Source organism: Triturus cristatus, chromosome 7 (assembly GCF_964204655.1).
Source record: "Triturus cristatus chromosome 7, aTriCri1.1, whole genome shotgun sequence".
NCBI lineage: Eukaryota > Metazoa > Chordata > Amphibia > Caudata > Salamandridae > Triturus > Triturus cristatus.
Genome location: NC_140590.1, coordinates 41,008,325 through 41,033,274, shown reverse-complemented (window position 1 = coordinate 41,033,274; position 24,950 = coordinate 41,008,325). Strand labels below are relative to the sequence as shown.

The 24,950-nt window shown below is 47.2% G+C and overlaps 1 protein-coding gene across 1 annotated transcript in view; it reads left to right on the top strand.

Moving 5' to 3' along the window:
* MEGF8 (multiple EGF like domains 8) overlaps window positions 1-24,950 on the top strand; it is a 634,126-nt gene that overhangs the window by 189,136 nt on the left and 420,040 nt on the right. Inside the window, exons 13-14 of the mRNA XM_085615576.1 lie at window positions 3,396-3,543; window positions 3,629-3,792. Coding sequence (XP_085471702.1) covers window positions 3,396-3,543; window positions 3,629-3,792 — 312 coding nt within the window. The remainder of the gene's footprint in view (window positions 1-3,395; window positions 3,544-3,628; window positions 3,793-24,950) is intronic.

Sequence of the window (24,950 nt, the reverse complement as noted above, 5' to 3'; positions counted from 1 at the left end):
CTCTGAGGCTGCCCAGGCTGCCACACAGCAGACACGTTGCTGGACCCCTGGGTGGGAGAGCCCCTGCTCTCCCGGGCCTGCAACAATGCACATCCTGGGTGAGGTGAGAAATCTCCTCCCCCAGGATGAGCAAAGGGAAGCTTCAAAGGCATGCCGCCAGTTGGAGTTTCCCCAGGCCACTGCAACCCCCCACTCTGGCAGGAAGCTTGGCCGGAAACCCCATACAAGGACAGGGGATGTGCCAGCCTGCCCACCCCACCCCTCAGGTGGGGGAGGCGAGGTGAAGCACATCTCCGGGCTCTCGCCATCTTGAAGATGGGAGGCCCTACCCTATCAGGATTAGGCTACTGCCCTCCTCCCACAGGAGAGAGGCAGGATAGGGGGTGTACCCACCCCAGGACAAGGACCCATTGGTCCCTGGCCTTCACCTACCTGTAACGCCCCTAAATCTAGTATTTAGGGGCCCCCTGAACCTTCCTTCGGCAGATTCCAGATAGAAACCTACAAGAAGAGCAAGAAGAAAAAAGACCTGCCCTGCAGCTGCTAAAAAGAGGAAGACACCAACTGCTTTGGCCCCAGCCCTACCGGCCTGTCGACCCTCGAACCTGCTCCTGCTCCAGCGCGGCATCTCTTGTGGCCAGCAACCTCAAAAACCCCGGAGGACCTGGCTACCTTTGACCTCTGATTCCCTGGGACTCCCATGAGTAGAGGCTCTACTCGAGAAACCTATTCCTAACTCCTGGCAGCAGCCCGGAACCGCGGACCCAACACACTCTGCACCAGCCAAGCCTGGCCAGTGCCGGAGTGGACAAAGACCCTGAGGACGACCCCACGGCGACTGTGACCCCGAGTCCGGCACCCAAGGACCCCCCTCGAAGTGGTGGTGGCACCGGAAACATCCTCGTCCCCGAGCCTGCAGCCTTTTTCCAAACCGGAACATTCCCATTGACTTTCATTGAGCGCCCGAAGGCTCAAAAGCACCCTGCACCCAGCCGCCCGAGTGGCCCTGGCAGTGCACTCTCTACACTAACTTACTTCCCCACTTGCCCTGAGTAAGTGACCAGGAGCCCAGCTCCCACAGACGCGTGGCTTGCCAGACAGCAGCCACCAACCAAGGCCCCCCTATCCCTCATAGGATAACATTGGGCCTAACTCACTCTGCACCCGGCCGTCCTGAAACCGCTGAGGGTGAACCAACTATACTTACCTCTAACTCATTTTTCTCCCATAGGAAACCATTGTCTGCTTTTCTGTGAAATTTCTTCTAAGTGTCTATTTTTGCAAATTTGAAATATTCTTTTAAAATCGTACCATTTCTGCAAACGAAATTACTTACCTGTTTTTGATAAGGACCCCAGTCCTGGGTCTAGGCACCCAGTCCTGGATTACTAAAGTAACGATAAAGTACTCTACCTGCAATTTGAATTTCTTGCCATAGAGATCCATTGAATGTTTTCTGTGAAATATTTTCTAAGTGCTAACTTTTGAAATAGCTAAATATTATTTAAAAATCATTACAGTTATTAAGTCGACTTTCATCACTTGATTCTGAATACTGACCCCAGGCTGGTTCTAGGATCCAGACCTGGAATTCCAAAAGTAATCTGAAAAGTAATTTATTACAAATAACCTGAATTTACCATTGAGCTCAATGCATTGTTATGTTTAGGAAATAGGATTGTTTATTGCAACCAACTGTGACTGTTTACACAAATTTATTGCTTGAAACAAAAGTATTTATATTCAGCCTCTCATTCTGAGAAAGTATATTTTTACCCCCTTTGTGGTTCTAAAAATAAAACAAGCATATATTTTAGATATACAAATCATTGGCCTAGAGTTCAGTCCTTGAGTGTGTGAAACCATTTGCTGACTGAGTGTGTACAATAAATGCTTTACACTGTCCTCTGGTACTGCCTTACTGCTCGACCAAGCTACCACTTTTGAGAGTAAGGTCATACCTAACTTTGACCTCTATCAGCCTCTGGGGGACTGTGGACTCTGTACACCCTGTACCTATTAGGGAACAGTATATACAGAGCCACTTTCTCACACACACTACCTCAAAGAGAGCATTTGGGGTGTCGTTTGTGCCTCTGTAATTCCTTTGGGGTTTGCTTGGACACTGCACAGTGTACCTCATGTTGGTGCACCATATAGAGTCCACTTCCTTCAGTCATGGATGGATATTGGAAGATATCCGGCAATCCTAGGATCAGAGGGATCAGATGTAATCAAGAGCGGAACATTGAAGGCATATCCAAAGAACGGTGGCAGTATGCAGCTTTTAAGGATCAACAAGTCACCAAAGGTCACCTGGGCTCTGAGAGCATGGCTGGCCCCATTGCATGGCTGGATGTCCTCCATCTTTCTTAAAAATGACGGAGATCTCACTTAATGCCAGGGACATTTTATGCTTGTCGAAAAGCGCTTGGTTTGTTTCACTGGGCAGCCTTTCCTGCCCCTGCTGCTGAAGTCAAGAACATTGGCTTTTTCAGTTTGTCAATAATCGCGTCTGAGTCAAAAGCTATGCACTTCTTGACAATACCGACCTTGAGGAAGATTTTGCCATTTCTCCCCCTGATAAACTTGCTCACGAGTTGAGTCTTGATGTTGTTCATCCTCGAATACTGCAATGCCTTATACCTTGGGCTGCTCGAATAAACAATATGAAGAGTCTGCAAAACATAACAATGCGACTGACTTGTGGACTTGTCAAGATTGGTCACATCTCAGTTGAATGCTGCTCGTTGCAGTAGCTACTGATCTTTCAACTACAAAGTGTTCTACTAAGTGCAAAATTTACGATCACCTTAATTTAAGCTACTTTCCGACTGGCTCTTACCTCACTAACCCTGCAGAACCCTGTGCTCTGGTTTCCGTTTTCTTCTCATTATCCCTCAATACAGCAAGGAACGTTGCAGTGCAGATCATTCAGGATCTTGGTCCCTCGCGCTGGCACGCACTCCTGCTTCACTTACACCAGACAACTTCAAACTTTGTTCTGCTTAAGTAAATGGTGAAAGCTCATTGCTCCTTAGTTTCTGTTCTCATCTCTTATTTGTCAGTGTTGTTTGGTTAGTGACTGTTATAAATAACGGAAGAAAAAGGTAAGATAGACATTCATGGAGAGGTTTTTCCTCAAGTTATAAAAGTGACGTGATCAGCAAGCCACATTTATTCAGTGAAGGAACAGATGTTTATTTCAGATGCCAACACTTTGTTTCGTTCCTCTTTTGAAGAGGACTGCCACACACATTCCACTGGTAAGAGTCACAAAGTTGGGGTGAAGTCATCTGAAAAGGGGCTGCCACCAGGGTGACAGATTAATTTCTGATGGTGAGGGTGGATATCTGCAGTGACGTAACTGCATTGTTTGGTCTTTTTCTCCATAGTGTCCAAATAAAGGATGCCTTGGCCTGGCACGGTTGCTGACAGACTGCCAGGCTTGCTTGGCATTCAGTGGAAATAATTTCTCCCTCCCGCATTCTGGTGGCGCTTTCGGCTGGTGTGTGCAGAACGAGACATGCATGGCAGTTTCTGGTGAGGGGCTACATCAAGATTATTCTGTTTCCGTGAACTTTGCCTGTTGATGGGTTTCAGTTGTTACTCTGGTCTTCTTTTGCAGATCGTGACAGCTGTAGAGTTGGACAAATTTCTGGCACCTACGGCTGGTGGGGCCAAAACACCGTCTTCCTTACATCTCTGGAAGGATGTCAACAAAGCAACTTCTTGCCAGGGCTGCACTTGATCACCTACCAACAACCACGCAACACCTCACAGCCTGATAAGGTAAGGGATCCTTAAACCACCTCCCAGGCCAATTGAGTAAGAGGGACTCCAGAACACCTCCCCAGCAGATCGGCATGGGAGACCAGAGATGTTGTCCTAGGTGGAGAGATAATAGTTACCCCTGTAGTCTAGGCAGTGGGGCAGCAGACCCCCTCCCAGGAGGACTGGATAAGAGGGACTCCTGGCTCCCATGCTGCCCATATCCCAGACTTCACTCTCGGCAGACAGAGTTAAAGGGGGCTGCAGCCGCCAGGTGGACCCGGTAAGAGATTCTTCCAAGCTCAGAGGCAGACCAGGTATGAGAGACCACAGATCACCTCCCAAGCGGAGAAAGACTGATCCTCTTCCCCCACAGATGGCAGGTTAAGGTACCCTAGAACTTCTTCTCCAAGGCAGATCTCACAGTAAGACTGGATGAGACCTTTGTCTCCCAAATGGACTTACTAAAATGGACCCTCCGCTTTCTGGATCAGGCTAGGTGAGAGGACCTCAAACCTCCTCAGATGCAGGATGGGTAAAAGGGACCGCAGGCCTCCGCCCAGGGAATCAAATTAGGTGGGACTCTAGAACTCCTCCTTGGCAGACTGGGTAAATGAGGGCCAACAAACCACCTCTGTGGCAAAGCAGGTAAAGGGTACAGACTACTTTCCTGGCTGAACAGGTAAGAGGGGCCCAGACCATGCTCTAGACAGACTGAGTGAGAGGGACTCCACACTACCTCTCAGACAAGAGAATACTAGACCACTGCACAATCAGGCCAAGTAAAGCACATCCCATAATCTCCTCACAACGACACAATGCAAAGGAGTACCAAGATTTCCTGGCACAGAGGACACCAGACATCCCCAGCCAGGCACGGCAAAAGAGAGAACCATAGAAATATATCAGAGTAACACATGAAAAGGGGAGAGTGAAATCAGTAACACCCCACAGCCTAACAAGGTAAAACTGATACTCTAGAAGGCCAGGACAACGGAATACCAAGCACACGACATGCAAACTCAAAGCAAATTACTTAACAAGTGAATTCTAGAACACCTTGCAACCAAAGTATTAGAAGGTGCACCTCAGACTGACACAGTGAGGGCATCTGTAAGCACTGCACTGCCAGGTACTGCAGGAGAGACACACATCATCTTACAACCAGGTTCAATAAGGGGGATCCCCGAACACCTCCTGGCTAGTGTTAAAAGGCCTTCTCACAGCCTGGTAGCCTAAGAGGAGAAAACCCCAGAAACTCTGAGAGTCTCTAAAGAGGTGACAAAACTACTTGCAACCTATCTGAGTAACAAGGGAGCTCTCTGAAAACAGTACGCTATACCTTCTCATAGCAAAGCAATGTCAGAGGGAGACCCTGGAGCACCCGTCAGTCTCACACAGTCAATAGGGGCACCTCACAACTCATTGTAACCAGACAAGGTAAGGGAAAGGCCTTGGAGCGCTTTCCAGCTCCTCTCCTTTAACGGGGAAATCACAGAATATGTGGGTTTCAGGACAAAAACTTCTGTGTGACGCACAGCAAGAAAAGTTAATGACTGTAACAATATGTTTGAGGCGTGTGTGCTGTAGATACACATGCTTTGCATACTCCTGCCATCTAGTGTTTGTTCCAGATGTTTGCAAGTTGTTTTTCGGGCCTAGCAGTTTCTTCGACTTCTACTCTGTCGGACTCGTCGAGTCTAATGCTGATGGAATGGACTCTGTTTAAATTCTGTCCCCGATGCCACACCAAGTATCCGCGCACCCACCTGCACAAAGTCTGCAACTTGTGCTTCTCACCAGAGCACAAGGAGGGAGATTGTGACGCTTGTCAATCTTTTCGATTGAAAAAGACTGTTCGAGTCATATGAGCTGCAGATCACACACTAAGGATAAGATCGCCATCTGGTGTTGGGCTCGGATGATTGCAGGTTGTTGTTGTCTTCGGAAGAAGTCTTTGGTCATGAGATTGGTGACTCCTCCCCTGGACAACAGTGCGCATGGGCATCCACTCCATCCTCAGATTGTTTTTTTCCGCCATTGGGTTCGGATGAACTTTTTTCCGCTCCAGCAGAAAACTTATAGCAATCACTACAACTCTCAACATTTGAAAACTCGACGTCGAAATCCATATCGGACCGACTCCGGACGCGGCTGATGGAAAGGACACCTTTTAAAAAATGCCCCCAATGTGGAGCAAAGTTTCCTCATAGCGATCACCACGAGGTCTGTAATTTGTGCCTTTCACCAGACCACAACGAATCCAGCTGTCCAGCCTGCGCCGCATTCCGTTCAAAGAAAATTATCCGGGACCGAAGAGCTCGACGCCATATCATGGCCAAGCCGGTTCCGGAACCAGAAGACATCTTTGCACAGGATGTCCCTGACGACGACTCCGAAGATCTCCAGATCGTGTCCGAGGCAGACGATTCTGATCCAGGGCAGCCTGGGAGTACCAGTCCCCCTACCCCAACACCACCCAGAAAGACATTGGTCAAGACTCTGCCAGCTGGGCCCAGTCGCGATCCAAAAACATCTTCAGAAGCCTCGGGCCCGGCTCCGAAGAAAAGTAAGCCTGCAGGTGGCTCGGGCTCGAGCAAACCTCATGTTATTGTGCCTATAATACCTTCGGCACCAAGCAGGCTCCGAGACCAAAATCTCCATCGGCCCCGAAACGTCACTTGGCACCGACATCTCCACCGGCACCGAAACGTTCTTCGGCGCCGAGGTCTCCACCGACACCGAAAGGCTCGTCGGCACCGAAAGGTTCTTCGGCACCAAAAACATCCTCGGTGCCAAAACAAGTCCATAAAGAACAAAAATCAAAATCCGAAACAAAAAAGTCGGCGCCAAAGCCGCCTTCGGACAGTGAGGAACTCTTTTGGCCTGATCCATAGCAAAAACGGATTTACATAAATCCGAAAACTGGACATGTCACAGCGGTGCCCTACAAGAAAAGGAAGCTGGACACAACACCTCCTCCAGCATCTCCAAAGAAGAAGGACTGTGCCACTTCACCCATATGTCCTCCTTCTCCTACATTACCTCCTATTCCATCCCCCCAACCCCCACCGCCTTCACCTCTACCATCTCCTTCTCACACACCACCTCCACAGGATGATGATGATTTAGGGGGAGGGGGAGACCCAGATTTCTTTACTTATCCCACTGATCCCTTTACACTCCCGGACACAGCATCAGTAGATGACTGGACTTACCCTATGCCTGATATGCCTGACCCCACTCCATACCCCTCAAAACCCTCCCCTCCTGATGACCATTTAGGGTTCGGTCAGCTTATAAACAGAGCAGCATCGTTTCATGGCGTCACCATGCACACCGACACTCCTGAGGAGGATTTTCTACTCGACACTTTTGAGCAGTCGCAGAAGACAGTTCACATTCTACCCATGATTAAGGGAGTGATAAAGCATGCCAATGAGGTTTTTAAAGACCCTGTCAGGGCCAGGGTTCTCAACCCCAGAATAGAAAAAAAATATAGACCGGCGCCACAAGATCCTGCGTACATCGAGGCGCAACTCCCCCTAGACTCACTAGTCGTATCAAATGCCAGAAAGCGGGCGAACTCCCAAACAACCGGAGACACGCCGCCCCCAGACAAAGAGTCTAAACTCTTAGAGGCTTCCGGCAAAAGGGTTGCCGCACAAGCTGCTAACCACTGGCGTATTGCCAATACACAAGTCCTATTGGCTCGTTATGATAGAGCCCATTATGATCAACTAGAGGATCTCTTGCAACACCTGCCTGAACCATACAAAACACAGGGCACTGACCTCATCCAAGAGGGCAAACTAATATCCAATGCCTCCATTAAATGTGCATTAGACGCAGCGGACACCGCCTCTAGGGCAGTCAACACAAGTGTATTGCTTCGACGCCACGCATGGCTGCGCATTTCCGGCTTCAAGCCGGAAGTCCAAACCACCATTCTTGCTCAACCCTGTAATCAGGAGCAACTATTCGGGCCTGCAGTAGACACTGCCCTAGAAAAAATTAAGAAAGATAATGAGACTGCCAAATCTATGGGAGCATTGCAGTCTACTCAACCCAGAGGCTCCTTTCGTCGCTCCTTTTATAGAGGAGCTTCCAAAAATGTGGGAACAGACAACTCTTCCACCTTCAAAGCATCAGGTCAAACATCCCCTAACAGAGGATATTTTAGAGGAGGTTATCGGGGAAACAATACTAAAGGCCGAGGACGGGGCAACAACAACACCCGCACCTCTCCAGCCACTAAACAGTGACTTGCCACCACTCCCCCTAGACCATTCCGGTCGGGGGAAGACTTCAACAGTTCCTACCTGTCTGGAATACCATCACCTCAGACAGGTGGGTAAGACAAATTATCCTATCTGGCTACTGCCTCGAACTCATAAACCCACCCCCAAACATACCACCCAGGCACCGTCCCATGACGTCTCACCACCTCACGCTCCTCAAACAAGAAATACAGTCTTTGCTTCAAGAACACGCAATAGAAACTGTTCCACTACAACATCAGGGTACAGGAGTATATTCCCTATACTTCCTCATTCCCAAAAAGAACAAAACCTTAAGACCCATACTGGACCTCAGACTACTAAACCAGTACATACAATCGGATCATTTCCACATGATCACTCTCCAACAGGTCCTTCCATTACTTCAACAAGGAGACTTCCTTGCCACATTAGACCTCAAGGACGCATATTTTCACATCCCTATGCATCCCGCTCACAGGAAGTATCTACGATTCGTGGTAGACGGTCAGCACTATCAGTTTACAGTTCTCCCATTCGGAGTAACGACAGCACCCAGGGTATTCACCAAATGCTTGGCAGTTGTGGCAGCATATCTCAGGAGACAAGAAATCCATGTGTTCCCCTATCTGGACGATTGGCTCATAAAAGCCAACACTCTAGACAAATGCGTTCTCCACACTCACCGCACTATTCAAACCCTACACAACTTGGGATTTACCATCAACTATCCCAAATCTCAACTACAACCCTCCCAAGTACAACAATACCTGGGAGCCGCCATAGACACATCCAAAGCCGTAGCTTATCCCAGCACAGCCAGGATAGCCAACATACAAAGTCTCATCAAAAAAATTCAAACACAACACTCTCTCCCCGCAAGAGTGTTCATGCAACTCTTAGGCATGATGGCGTCATGCATCTCCATAGTACCATACGCACGCCTTCAAATGCGTCCCTTACAAGAATGTCTAGCACAACAGTGGAACCAGGCCCATGGACAACTTACCGATCTGGTGTTGGTGGACAGCCGCTCACTTCGCTCTCACTGAAGTGGTGGAACACCATCAACCTGTCCAAAGGGCGGCCGTTCTTAGAGCCTCTTCCACAAGTTGTGCTGACCACCGACGCATCTCTCACGGGGTGGGGAGCCCACCTCCTTCAACACACCACTCGGGGACGGTGGACCACTCAACAAAAACAGCTCCACATCAATCACCTAGAGCTTCTAGCGGTGTTCCTAGCACTGAAATCCTTTCAAGTGCATCTACAAAACAAGACTGTCCTCATCCGCACGGACATGACCACAATGTATTACATACAGAAACAAGGAGGGACACATTCTCTACAACTGTCCCAACTGGCGCAACAAATCTGGAGATGGGCAATTCCCCAAAACATCTACCTCCTAGCAGAACACCTCCCAGGGGTTCAGAACCAGGTGGCCGACCTCCTAAGTCGCCACACACAGCAGATACACGAATGGGAACTACACCCCAAAGTCTTACTCCCATTCTTCCAAAAGTGGGGACAACCAGACACATTGCTCAGCTCAACTCAGAGCCTGGGCTAACATTGATCCAAATCATCTAAAGCAGCTGTTTATATCATCCCCCCCTCCTCACCCCCCTCCCTCCCCCGGCTGTCGAGAATCCTGAGCTCGCAGCAGAGGCATATAGTAACTGGCTCAACTCCACCTTTGCACAAATAGTCCCTATAAAGAACAAGCATTGGCATAGCCAATAGGTCTCGCTTTTGGGACCTTATAAGTATTTAGTTTTGCAGCACAATATCCTTGATGCAACAACATCAGCTGTTGCATGGCTAAACCTTGTACCTTATAAGTGTTTAGCTATGCAACAGTTGATGTTGTTGCACCAAGGATATTGTGCTGCATAACTAAATACTTATAAGGTCCCAAACGTGAGACCTATTGGCTATGCCAATGCTTGTATAAAGTAGGTACGTATAATCCAAACATGCTGCACTCGTTTAAGACAAATGCCATTCTGATATGACCACACATCTAACATGCATCAAAGCACAGGTCTTTCATTGGTTTCAACGTGAGCTCAACCCATTGGTCCGGGTCAAAGCAAGTGTAATATAGATTACGACCCTAATTGGTTCTGGTAGTCAGCGTTTGACAGATGGCAGCCGAGCAACCATACACAAAATAAAAACATTGCACATAATGTGGGAAAACAAAAAAAGAGACTAAAAGCGCAAGGCTAATAAACGCTGATAGATGCCCGAGAGACAGTTTTTTAAAAAATATCCTTACCCTCGCAATAATATCATTATAAACATTTAAACCGTGTTTACACATTATACCCAATATTATCAAGTGAGCTGCCTTTTTATAACTACTTACAAAGGCGATGTTGAGCCAACATCTTAAAATACCAAACGGTCTTGGCTTTTAGAAATCTGTTTCTTACTGCCTGCTTCATATAATCATATTTTAAAATGTTCATGGCAAGATTTTATGAACCAGGAAGTTTTCAGAGTGCGGTTCCCGAGTAAAAAAATGACTGTACTGTCCTAACATGGCAACAAGTGTGCCCCTGTCCTTTGGAAGGGAGACTTCAGGTACACCACATGATACAATTGTTCATTTCTAATTAGTTGCGCCTGAGATGACGTCTGCAAGTGGGAAGTTTTGTTTGTGGCAGGTGATCAGTAGCCCTGCCTCTCGCGTTTACTGTACAGGAAAGCGCACCAATCTTTGAACGTATGACCCCCAGAGTGGGAACGCCCAGTGGGAGAGCGAGTGGTAAGTGCAGTTGCTGGTATGAGATGGATGATTTGAATTTCTTTTTGTGAACGAAAGCATTGCTGAGCCTCGACATAGCTGATCTTTATTGGAAGGAACGCTGATAATCTCTGCAGCACGGACTGTTTTTTTACAGCATGCGTTTGTCATTACGTAAGTTCGAGGACACATGGTATCTGGTTTTCTGATAAATAAGTGATGAGGTGAAGTTGTAGACAGCTTATACTAGTCAGTACTGCATTTATAACCAATTCGCTCTGCAAACCCATAAATAGGGGGTGGGGGGTCAAGGTGTGGCAGAGGAAAGGGGGTTGAGTCACAAAGGGCGGAGCTTGAAAAGCGTAGTCTGACAGTCAATTTATAAAGAGGTGGGAGGGAAGAACTAACAAGTGCGCGCGAAAAGCATTGGCAGCGATGCACATAATTACCCAACTGAGAAAAGACAGATGGCGGCTGCGCGCCTTCACGCGCACATGCACGCAAGCTTGAGGCCAGCAAAAAGCCTCTGGTAGCACTTTGAAAACCCCCTTACTAAAAGTCGAGCAAGCAGCGCATGCGCTGCTCTAGGCTCGACCTAAAAAGGGTCTCAAAACATGCTATCCCTTATGAGTAAAAACAGATGGGATATAAAAACAGCCCGATGTCACGTAGGTGTGGTGGCCTCTAATCGCGAAATTGTATCCAAAATTGCCCTTATCACGCTGCCGATGACCAGAAACTCCTGCTCGCCAAGAGAAGTCCTGTGGTGTAGGACTCTCATTGTAAGATGAAACCTAATGTGGGTAATAAAGTACGTGAGAGAGCAACTACTACCAAACTGAACCAAAAGTATGGTGGTAAGTACATAAAATATTCATACAATCAGTAACAAAATAAATAAAGAACAAAATGCTTACCGCGCTGCCGGTAAAGAATAAATTCCGGCTCACCCAGAGAAGTCCTTCAGTCTAGGACTCGAAAGATTTGGTAAACCTAGGGTGGGTAACAAATAACATGAGAGAGAAAATCTCGAATGCTTTACGAACAGTCTGTAAAGTATTGATGAAATATTTACCGGGGTGTGGGTTTAAGTCATGTAGAGGGCGCTGTGAGGTCAATCTGTGCGGGATGGCGGAAGAATTCAAAGACAGATCTGAAATAGATATGCGAGTCAAAATTGAGCAGTGGCTTACTAGATTTAAAGTAAGAGAAAGGTCCGGACAGGGTCTTACCTGAAGCGTTTGTGCTCCGAACTCCTCACGGCCGATCACTGTGTTCAGGATAAGGACACGTGATTGACAAGGCTGAAGGCCATTTTTAAAGATACTACATAAGCGCTATTTAAAACTAGAACGTTAACCTAATCGATCTAATTGGAACTGGAAGTGTACACACGTTCTCAAGTAGAGCGGCGCAACAGAGGGAGGGCTTGTGTCCATAACTAGAGTAACTTTATTGTTTAAGTTCAATGACAATATTGCGCGACCGAGGGAAGGCTTGTGTTCCATTGCAAAAGTAACTTTATTATTGTTGTATTTCCCAGCCAATAAAAACGTTACCCCTATGAAAAGAATTGTAACCAGGAGAAAGACGAAAAACATGACAATTGGTACGTATCCCCTGTGACAGGATATAAATAGAGACAAGGAAGCAGAGGATGAAAATAGGGTACATTGCTACCAAGTTTACAATGTCTGAAGAGATAAGAAAGGCAGATGGCGGCTGCGCGACATGCGGCCAAGTGGTGCTAATGAACCGTGAAAGACAGATGGTGGCTGGCGCCGCGCGTGCACGGTCGCGTGATCGCAAGCACTAGGCCAGCCAGTAGCACTTTGAAAACTCACCTACTAAATGTCTCACAGAGCAGCGCATGCGCTGACTCAGCGAGACCTAAAAAGGACCAATGCAGGACATGTCTGTCTGCCCGCTGGTTTTTGGAGGCCCTTAGGCGTGAAAGACAAGGCTGCAGATGCCAAGAGAGGGAATGGAGAGCCCATTATAATTCCCACGAGAGAAAAATTTATAAATGTGAGAAAGTGCCATCTTTCTTGCATGGTATGCCCCCACTTTTTGCTGAATTGCTGATGTACTTTGACTGAGTGTGCCCTGGGCTCCTGCCAATCAGGTGCCCAGGGCCTGTGTTCCTTCCCTAAAACTGCATTGAAGCCTAAACCCAATTGGCATCTCTGGTCACATGTCAGCCCCTGGTAAATGGTACCATAGTTACCCAGGGCCCAGAGAAGGCCCCTAAGGGCTGCAGCACTCATTGTGCCACCCTTAGAGGTCCTGTACCCTGACACACACACACTGCCTTTGCAGGCTGAGTGTCTTGGTGCAGAACAAATGAGAGAGACGACATGGCACACATCCCTATGTGCCATGCCCACAAACATGCTGCCGTGGCATACCTCAGTCATTCCTCTAGCTGGGTGCACTATGCCAGTGGTAAGGGTACAGGTGCATGAGCCCTGTACCCCTACAGTACCCAGGTCCATTCCTGGGCACTGTAAGTGCAGTGCTGCCATCAAGAGTATATGGTGCTGGGAGGTCATCAACACGAACTCTACAGCACTATAATGGCAACACTGAAGACTGAGAAGTTTGGTATCGAACTTCTCAGCACATTAAACCCACACTGATGCCAGTGTGGGATTTAATGTAAGATGCACGGCAGACTTAGAGTTGCCCCCTGAACCTAACCCACAAACCACGTCCTGCCTGAGAGGCTGCCACGGCTGCCACCCAGCAGACATGTTGCTGGACCCCTGGGTAGAGAGCCATCCGCTCTCCTCGGCCTGCAACAATGCACGTCCAGGGCGAGGTGCTAGGTCTCCTCCCCCAGGATGGGCAGGGGGAAGCTTCAAAAGCATGCCACCTTTGTGAGCCTCCCCAGACCACTTGCTGTACTCAGCAACTGGTCCCCACCGGTTCTAGCCCCCACTCTGGCGGGAAGACTGGCGGGAAACCCCAAGGGAGGAAAGGGTCTGTGCCAGCCTCTGCCAACCCCACCCCTCAGGTGGGGGAGGCAAGGTGAAGCACATCTCCGGGCTTGAAGATGGGTACCCCTGCCCAATCACGACTAGGCTCCTGCTCCCCTCCCACTGGAGAGTGGCAGGATAGGGGGTGTACCCACCCCAGGGAAGGGACCCATTGGTCCCTGCCCTTTACCTACCTGTAACACCCCTAAATTTAGTATTTAGGGGCACCCTGAACCTTCCTTCCTCAGATCCTGAATCCGAAACTAGCAAGAAGAAAGAAGACCTTCCATGCAGCTGCTAACAAGAGGAAGACACCAACTGACTTGGTCCCAGCCCTACAAGCCTGTCGGCCCTCTAACCTGCTCCTGCTAAACACCGGCATCTCCAGTGGTCAGCAACCTCGAAAATCCCAGAGGCCCTGACTGCCTTGTGACTCTAAAAGACTGGGACTCCCACGAGCAGTGGTTCTGCTCAAAGCAAGTAACAAACTCCTTGTGCCAGCCAGGAACCTCCTGCACACTCTGCACCCGCAAAGCCTGGCCTCTGCCGGAGTGGACAAAGACCACGACGACGTCCTCCCGGTGACTGTGACCCAGAATCCAGCACCCAAGGACCCTCCTCCACGCTCCTGACGACGCCTGCAGCCTCAGAACCAGGGACCCCTCCAACCGCGACCAGCAGAGGGTAAGATTTCCCTATGCCAAAAGGAACCCCGGCGCCCTGCAGCCCCCTGTGCCCAACTCCTGGGTGCCTACCTAACCTATAACTTCCCAACTTACCTCTCGAAGTGGTGGTCGAACCTGTAGAATCTCCGTCCCCGTGCTTGCAGCCTTTGTTCATCTGGTGGCTTCTCCATTGAAATCCATTGAGCGCCCGACGGCTCAAAAGCACCCTGCACCCAGCCGCCCGAGTGCCCTTGGAAGTGCAACATCTATCCTATTCTACTTCCCCACTTGCCCTGTGTAAGTGACCAAGAGCCCAGCTCCCACAGCCGCGTGGCCTGCCTGCTAGCAGCCACCAACCAAAGGCCCCCTGCCCGCCATAGGCTAACATTGCGCCTAACTCTCTCTGCACCTGGCCGCCCCAGTGCCACTGAGGGTGTAACAACTGTACCTACCTGACCCTGGGAGACCCCTGAGTCTTTGCCCAGAACCTTAACTACCGATAACTTGATTTTCCTCCATAGGATAACATTGCCTGGTTTTTGCCAGAAATTCTTCTGTCGATTTTTGAAACGTACAAATATTCCTTAAAAATCGCCTGTGTTACAAAAAGGATTTCTTTCAACTGTTTACAGGAAATGCACCAGGGCTGAATCCAGGATCCAGCCCGGAGTAAGAAAATCATACGCAAAGTAACTGAAATTGCATTTACTTAAAAACTCCCATTGAGCTCAATGTTATAATCGTGTTTGAATTGTGTTGCCTATTGCAACAACTGTAACTATTGCATTTAAAAGTCTGTTGCTTATTGAAAGTATACAACTACAGCATTTTATTCTGAGAAAGTATTTTGATACTTATTGTTGGTTCTAAAATAAAACTACTATATATTTTTATACACAAAACAATTGGCCTAGAGTTCAGTCCTTGAGTGTGTGAGACCATTTGCTGACTGAGTGTGTACAACAAATGCTTTACACTATCCTCTGATACTGTCTTACTGATCGACCAAGCTACCACTTTAGAGACTAAGGTTATATCTAACTTTAGCCTCTGCCAAACCTTTGGGGACTGTGGACTCTGTGCACACTGTACCTTACTTATCGCTCTGATAACAGAAAAATCAGCTTATTTCTCATCACAAATCGAATCGGCAAAAAACTCAGCCAGGGAACTTTACGAAGTCAGTAATAAGCTCACTAGACAACCAGATTACAAAGGGGATTGGGTTAGCCAGTCTTTCTGCAGTAAGATTGCCTCGCAATTTAAAGACAAAGTAGATTACATTGTCAACGCCTTTGATCACACTGACAACCATCATCCTTCCTCCAACAATGAAGACGAGGTTTGGCAATCCTAAAACCGACGCGACCATGAATACTCTCGAATCTTTTTCCTCTGTCTCTTCCATACAATTAAAAGACCTTATATTGACCATCAAATCGAGCTCTCCAGATGATCCTTGCCCACCTTCCGTCATTAAGTTGGTCCCCAACATTATAGCAGATCACATTTCAAGCATATTTAACAACATATTTAAGACTGGCATCTTTCCTCCACAATGGAAACGGACCTCCATGCTGCCCATTCTAAAAAAACCAAAAAAAAACCGAATGCGGACCCTGATCATCCCGTCAACTACTGGCCAGACTCCCCTTCTCCGCTAAAATTGTGGAAAAAGTGATGAACATCCAACTTAATCAGTTCATCAAGGATTTCAGTCTCCTTGACCCCACCCAATTTGGGTTTAGATCGGAGCATAGTACAGAGACTGCCCTGATCAAGGCCACGGATGAACTAAAGTTCATCCTGGATGAGGGGGGATCAGCCGCTCTAAGTTTGCTGGACCTGTCTGCGGCATTCGATACGGTGGATCCTTCCACCTTGATCCACTGTTTGGAAGCAAAAGGCATTAAAACCTCACGCTGAAACTAGTTTCCTCCTTCCTGTCAGACAGGGGAAAATGTGATCAACATCGATGCCTTTTCTTTGAATTCTTTCCATCTGCTCTGTGGGGTACCGCAGGGCTCTTAACTTAGTCCCACCCTTTTTTAGGTTTTGCCTGAGCCAGCGCATGCGCTGCTCTGGCGAGACATTTAGTGAGTGGGTTTTAAAAAGCCCAACCACAGCTTTTTGGGTGGCATAGAGCGTGCGGTTACGCGGCCAATGACGAGCAGAGGCGCCATCTGGTTTTCCTCTCTCGTCATGGTGCGCGCACATCGCTTAGCTCACGGCACCCTTACAGCGCGCGATTACTTTTGCGGCGGCTCACAAAAACACAATGCAAATATATTCAGATTTTAGCGCTAAAAGTGCCTGTCTGTCACAATCCAGCTGTTTATAAACCAGTTAAATATATAAATATAATTCGGTATTTGGTGAATAACAGCCTCTCCCTTTTTAATATTCACCAGACTGGAACGGAATAAAGTGCACTACAAACAAAGTGCCTACCTTGAGTTGTTTTGCACACAAGATGGCGTCTAGCAAAAAAAACCTGAGTGCCTCTTTAAGATATAGGAGTACAGTAATGGCCTTGATCTTGCTCAACACTTGTCTGTAAAAGTATCTGTCCCACTCCACCAGTCAGAACACTATAGAGAAATGCTTCACCAATGAAACAGAGGGCGAACTCCATTTTGTGAAAATGCTATAGACCAGTGAGTAAAATACACCAAACGAACTGTTCTGTGAGTAACTCTGGTGGCGCGTGATTAGTGCCTTCTATTTTCTTCCAATCTTTGAGCACATAACAAACCCACCGTCCCAGGATGCAATGCAACATGCATGACTCAAATCAAAACTGCCACGCTTAAGTTCTGTTTCTGATAATTTCTCTTTGTGAAGAGTTGCTTGTTTTCCCCTCCTCCAGTGCCTGTCCCTGCTCGCGTCTTTGCTGAGTGTTCAGCTTCGGGGCACAGCGCTTCACCCAGTTCACTGAATCTCCCAGTGCCGCTCCCCTCCCGCCCATCTCTGCTTGTTATTTTCAGTGCTGCCATTGTCCTGTAATCGTTCCACCTCCCGCCCTTTGAGAATTATTTCTACTTCTAATTATATTTGAAAATGCATTTTTCCCAAAGCAGTGTACAACGTTGCACTGGGTCATTTAATTTAATTAGTTTTATAAAGAGCTTGGTGTTAACTTGTAGCATGTTCCGTTAAAGCGGGTGTTTGTTTCCCCTGCAGTAACATTCCCAACTCCCTTAACTGCACATGGGTCGACGAGAGCATGCTCCCTGAGGTTAGCCTTGCATAGTCTCACTCTTCTGTCTCCGTGCTGTCATCTTTGCGTCTCCCTGGCAGACTTGCTCTCTGCTCCCAAGGCCCGCTTTGTGGCAGCGCTTCCTTCCATTAACCCTCTGCCGGCACTCCTCCAGCCCTGGCACAGTTCCACTTTTTGTCAGGGGAAGCCATGGCTAAGGCTGAGAATGAGAATCACAAGCCGACTGAGCAATGCTTGTTTTTGTTTACCCAAACTTTATAGGGATACCGAGACTAATTGTCTAATCCTTCTCAGGGAATTCATCCACCCAAGCATTTTTATTGCGTTCTGATACTAGTTTTATCGCTGTTCCCATTATTAATGGAGCAGGCTACAAGTACCAGAATGCACAGGAAGAGCCTTGCTGTATGTGCCACTCACCCAGGCCAAGGGAAGCTTGTAAACGTTTGGGCCAGATAGTCTTGGTGTACAGGAAAAACAGGTTTTTGGTTCTAAGTTTAAGCTACTTTAACTTGTTTCTTTTGTAGGCACGTGAAGGGCTGACACCAAGACTCAAAATCGGTTCCCTAGTTCCAAAGTGAACAGCTCGGGGTGTTACGCCACATCCTCTCTCCAAATATTGCTGGGCATGTGTGTTCAGCTGGGCGTGGCAGAGAAGTAATAAAAAAATGTCGTGCTTGTTTTCCTGTAGTCACCTTGAGACCGGGGAAGTGCCTGAGGCTGTAGAAGGTCATGAACTGAGTCATTCGCCCTGACATCATGTGTGATCTTGGGCTAAGTTGCAACACAGTTTAGCCATCACACATTTTGAGAAGAATATCACCAGGTGTCTCTAGTTGGGAGACTTCAACGGTGGTTTCATGCCATTAAACGACTGCTGGAAAAATAAAGCTATGTCTAGAGAATATCACTACACATCAGTGTGTAATTCCAAAGCTAACGGATGCACAGTCCAAACTTTTGAATTCTTTAACAAAAACTGAAGAGTGGTATGACAGACAAAGCTATCCACAGTGTTTTTGTGGGTAATTGTATTATATTGGAATTATGTACGCTTACTACCCCAACAAGGAGTTGACGCGATTTATTAGGTCTTTTTGCTCCCTAGGAATGGTGAACCCAATCATTGCCTCATCACCGCCTATGCCTCCATTTAGATGGTTTTGAAATTGCTCTTCAAAAAATGCAAATCACCCAGGATAATGTGTTGCATGGCTAAACACTTATAGATACCAAAAGTGAGACCCATTGGCTATGCCAATGCTTGTTAATGTTTATGTTGCAGATCTAGCTCCTATGGTCCAATCCTTCGGGTTCATTCTTACATCATATGCGAATTACACGCAAATCGTGCTATCGGCCACTAAGAATGCATATGACACCAGCCTCTGCATTCATAACTGCATGAAATACATCTATGATTGGATGAACAAGCACTGTCTTAAGCTCAATGCCAGGAAGACCGAGGTGATCATAGTCTGCAATAACCCCAATTTCTGGTCTGCTCCGTGCTGGCCTGCAGATATGGGACCCCTTCCTGTCCCCACCAGGAAAGCCAAAAGTCTGGGGGTCATCATAGAAGATCATCTACTTCTAGGCAATCAAGTCAATACAGTGGTCTCCTCCTCCTCCTATAACAGCTTGAGAATTCTAAAAAAAAAAAAAAAAAACACTAATCTTTCTGCTTATGTCTGTTAGGAAGTCTGTGTTCACCACCTTAGTATTATCTAAAATAGACTACTGTAACGGCCTCTACGTGGGCCTGCAAGCACAATATCTGAACAAATTACAGGTTCTCCAGAATTCCGCAGCCAGACTTCTACTAGAGATACCCAGGCATCATTCAGTTTCCGCCGCACTCAAAGACCTCCACTGGCTGAAGGTCAAACATGGAATTAAGTTCAAGGCCCTCTGTTTGACCTATAAAGCTCGACATGATTCTGGGCCCACCTTTCTGAAGGAAACCTTTCGCTGGTACACCCCAACTAGAAACCTAAAATCATCAGGCATGTGTGGGATAAACTCCATATGATTTTAAAAAATCGAAATGGGGCTGCAGCAGCTTTGCGGTCAGAGCAGTCCCAACATGGATCGTCCTGCCACTCACCATAAGATCTGCCCCTTCGTTGCTTCAGCTTAGGAAACTTGCAAACACCCAGCTTTTTAATCAGTAGGTTCTAGTACTCTGCTCACGGTCTCTCACAGAATCAGCACCAAGACAACTTTAGGTATACGCTGCGCTTTAAAAAAAATTGGGTAACTTAACATAATTCACAAACAGCATATGCACGTCCTCCAGACAAGGAGTCTACATTAATTGACCCATCAGGCAAAAGGATAGCAGAGCAGTCTGCCAACCAGTGGTGCATTGCTAACACCCAGGCTCTTTTAGCAAGATACGATCGAGCCTACTGGGATGAAATAGAGGAAATTCTACAGTATCTCCCAGAGGAGCGGAGAAAAAAGGGTCAGTAGCTAGTGCAAGAAGGGAAATTAATATTGAATTCCTCTATTCGATGTGCACTAGATGCTGCTGACACTGCAGCAAGAGGAATTAATCAGCATTCACCTCCGTAGGCATGCATGGCTTAGGATTTCTGGTTTTAAGCCAGAAGTTCAACTATCTATTTTAAATGTTCCTTTTGATAAGGAACACCTGTTTGTACCTCAAGTAGCTGTATCACTTGAAAAAATGAAGAAGGACACAGAAGTGGGGAAATCTATGGGAGCCCTGCAGTCCCCATCCAGCAGAGGCTCCTTTCGTCGCTCATTTTATAGAGAAGGATCCAAAACTAATACCTCAGATCCCAATGCTTCCTCCTATAAAACAAACACACTACTCTCCTCACCCAAGGGTTTCTATAGGGGAGGCTACAGAGGGGATAACTTCAAAGATAGAGGAAGGGGTACATCAACACGTTCCTCTCCATCTCCCACTAAGCAGTGACCTTCCTACCATTCCCTCCGATCATATTTCCTACTTCTAGGGGATTTCAACATTCATAGCGAGGATATCTACAATCATGAAGCTATGGTCTGTCTAGAGGACCTAGCCTCTTCAGGTCTCCTTAAAATTAATAATGACCCCACCCATATAGCCGGCCACACCTTAGATCTCATCCTCTCCAACTCCCAGAACATCTTATGTGGGGATACACTTCCTTTGACCTGGTCCGACCACTCCCTGATTAACTTTCATCTGACGAGTCCTACTGCCTCCCCGACTCCCATATCCCACACGGACAGATGGTATAGACCCTGGCACAAAATCAAGGCCGACCACTTTATGTCCCCTTTTCTTACCTGGGACACAGACACTCTTAACTACGATGTAGAACACCAACTATCCCATTTTAATACCATCATCACCAACGTTCTTGATGAGGCAGCACCATTTAAGCCTCTCACTCACCCCCCTAAATCCATTCCTTCTGACTGGTACTCTCCGGCCCTACGCACTGAAAAGAGTTGGTGCAAGAAATTAGAATGGACATGGCGACTCTCTCACAGAGAACAAGATCGAGTTACAAAACTGCTTTAGCATCCTATCATATAAACATCGAAAATGTGCGCAAAATCCATATTGCTCATCAATTGGAGCGAGCTGGAACCAACTCCAGGACTCTATTTCAGATAGTTAAGTCCTACACCAACCCTAGCGCCTGTGATACTGCGGAATCTCCTTCTCAGTCGCTTTGCAATAGTGTTGCATCTTATCTCACTCCAAAAATAGATACCATATATCAGAATATCATCTCTGCAAATACCATCCCCTCCCCTACCACAATAGTCCCCTCTGACAAACACATCACCACCTCACAACTACACTCCTTCCCCCCTCTCAGTCACATGGAAGTTATAGGCCTCCTTGCGACTACCAAATCTGGCTCCCCACTGGACATCATCCCCGCCAAGAATTCGGCCAAATTTGCTGACCAGCTTGCCCCTCCCATTTGTTCGATCCTTAATAACTCCCTGATTTCTGGCAGTCTCCCTCCAGCATGGAAAAACGCACAAGTAATTCCCATATGAAAAAACCCCAAGATTCCTACCACTGAACTGTCCAACTACCGACCCATATCTCTACTACCCTTGCAGACGAAGCTCCTTGAAAAACATACCAACAAGCACTTCTCCGAGTACATGGAAACCTCTCACCAGCTAGACGCTTCACAGTCGAGTTTTCGGGCCAAACACAGTACCGAATCCTCTCTTATTGAGGTTACTTACAAGATCCGTATGGCCTTGGACAAGGGTCAAGCAGCACTCCTGGTGCTGCTGGACCTGTCAGCTGCATTTGATACCATTTCCCACCAGATTCTACTTGATAGACTCCAGGATACAGGTGTCCAAGGGCTGGCCTTGGAGTGGATTACCGACTTCCTAACTGACAGAATTCAGACTGTCACTCTAGGAACCTTTAAATCTACCTCTACTAAAGTTACCAAGGGGGTCCCGCAGGGCTCCTGCTTCAGCCCGACCCTTTTCAATATTTATGTCACCCCTCTGGCCAGATTCATGAGATCCTTGGCATTCACCCCCATCTCACATGCAGACGACACACAGCTCCTCCTCACATTGGACAAAAATAGACCTGATATTTAACTTATTTTCTCAGAAGGCATGAAATCCATCGCTGCCTGGATGCGGGCTAACTATTTACAACTCAACGCAGGAGAATCTGAAATCATGTTGTTTGGAGGAGCTGTCACACGCTGGTCGCCTACCTGGTGGCCGGAAGAACTTGGTCCTGCCCCTGCCCCTAAAGAAGTGGTCAAGAACCTAGGTGTCAGAATTGATCACAAACTCACTCTTTTGGCACATGCTAATCATACTGCTGGCTCATGCTTCTACATCCTCAGCCTTCTTAGAAGGGTTTTTCCCCTTCTACCTTCATCCACCAAGAAAACGCTAATGCAAGTCTTGGTACTAAGTAGACTTGACTACTGTAATGCCCTCTTATTTTCAGCTAATGAAGCCTCCCTCAACAAACTCCAGGTTGTGCAGAATACTGCCGTCCGTCTTGTTGCCGACGTCCCCGCCAGAACACCCTCTGTACCCCTTTTTAACCAACAACACTGGCTTCCGGTGAGAAAGCGGGTTAAATTTAAAATAGGCTGAACTATCTATAAAGCCCTCAATGGCCAAGGTCCCTCGTATCTCTCGAGCAAACTAGCTTTACACACCCCAGCACGAGCACTTAGATCAAGCTCGGACCTTCTGCTCACCACCCCCAGGGTAAAAAGGGCACGCAGTGGAGGCAAAGCATTCTCTTACCTTGCTCCTGTATTCTGGAATAAATTACCCTTTCTTCTACGCAATTGCCAGAATCTACCTCAGTTCAGAAAGCTGCTAAAAACTCACCTATTCTAAATTTCTTTACTCTGATGTTCTCTGCCGTCCTAAGCGCCGAGATACCCTCATGGGTGATTCAGCGCTATACAAACCAATAAACTTCTAACTTCATATTACACCTGTCAGGGGAAGACTACAGCACTTTCTTCCTATTTGGCAAGCAATAACCATGGTTAAATGGTGTAAGAAAGTGGCTCTGTATATACTGTTCCCCAATAGGTACAGGGTGTACAGAGTCCACAGTCCCCAGAGGTTTGGCAGAGGCTAAAGTTAGATATAACCTTACTCTCTAAAGTGGTAGCTTGGTCGAGCAGTAAGGCAGTATCAGAGGACAGTGTAAAGCATTTGTTGTACACACTCAGTCAGCAAATGGTCTCGGACACTCAAGAACTGAACTCTAGGCCAATGGTTTGTATATAAAAATATATGGTGGTTATGTTTTAGAACCAACATTAGGTATCAAAATATACTTTCTCAGATTGAGATGCTTTAGATAAATACTTTCAATAGGCAATCGACGTTTGAATGCAATAGTTACAGTTGGTGCAATAGGCAACAATTCAAGCACAATTATAACATTGAGCTCAATGGGGATTTCTTGTTAAATGCAATTGATTACTCTTTGGATTACTTTTCTTACCTAAGGACTGGATTCTAGATTCGGTCCTGGGACATCTCCAGCAAACAGTTGAGTAAAAACGTTTTGGTTACAGTTGTGAATTTTAAGGATTATTATTGTATTTTAAAAGTTGACACTTCGAAACTTTTTCACATAGAATCACCAATGTTATCCTATAGGAGGAAATTCACTTAGTTAAGTGGGGTTTTTGTTACTTTTTCTAACTCAGTGTTGGATCCTGGATCCAGCACTGGGGCATCTCCTGTAAACAGTTGAAAGAATGTGTTTTTGTTATACAGGCGATTTATAACGAATATTTGTAAGTTTGCAAAATCTACACTTTGGCAAAAACCAGGCAATATTATCCTATGGAGGAAAATCAAGTTAAAGGTAAGTACGGTTGTAATTACTTTTCAGGGTCAGTGCTGAGCACCAAGACCCAGCACTGGGATCTCTCCTGATAACAGGTGAGTAAATTCGTTTTCGTAATTTGGCTGATTTTAGATGAATATTTTAAAGTTTCAAAACGCGACACACAGAAGAATTTCCAAGTGAAACCAGTCAATGTTACCCTATGGAAGAAAAGTGAGTTATCGGCTTTTGGGTAAGTACTTGACTGGCAGAGTTAAGGTTCTGGGCATAGACTCTGGGGTCTCCCAGAGTCAGGTAGGTACAGTTGTTACATCCTCAGCGGCACAGGGGCAGTCTGGTGCAGAGTGAGTTAGGCCCAGTGTTATCCTATGGGAGGCAGGGGGCCTTTGGTTGGGGGTTGCTGGCTAGCAGGCCACGCGGCTGTGGGAGCTGGGCTCCTGGTCACTTACTAAGGGCAAATGGGGAAGTAGATTACGATCACGATGGCGGCATGCCTTTGAAGCTTCCCCTGCCCATCCTGGGGGAGGAGACCTAGCACCTCACCCAGGATGTGCATTGTTACAGGCCCAGGGTGTGTGTGTGTGTGTGTGTGTGTGTGTGTGTGTGTGTGTGTGTGTGTGTGTGTGTGTGTGTGTGTGTGTGTGTGTGTGTGTGTGTGTGTGTGTGTGTGTGTGTGTGTGTGTGTGTGTGTGTGTGTGTGTGTGTGTGTGTGTGTGTGTGTGTGTGTGTGTGTGTGTGTGTGTGTGTGTGTGTGTGTGTGTGTGTGTGTGTGTGTGTGTGTGTGTGTGTGTGTGTGTGTGTGTGTGTGTGTGTGTGTGTACACACACACACACAGGGCCTCTAAGGGTGGCACAATAAGTGCTGCAGCCTTTAGGGTCCTTCTCTGGTCACAAGGCCATCTTGAAGATGGGGAGCCCTACCCAATCAGGACTAGGTCACTGCCCCCTCCCACAGGA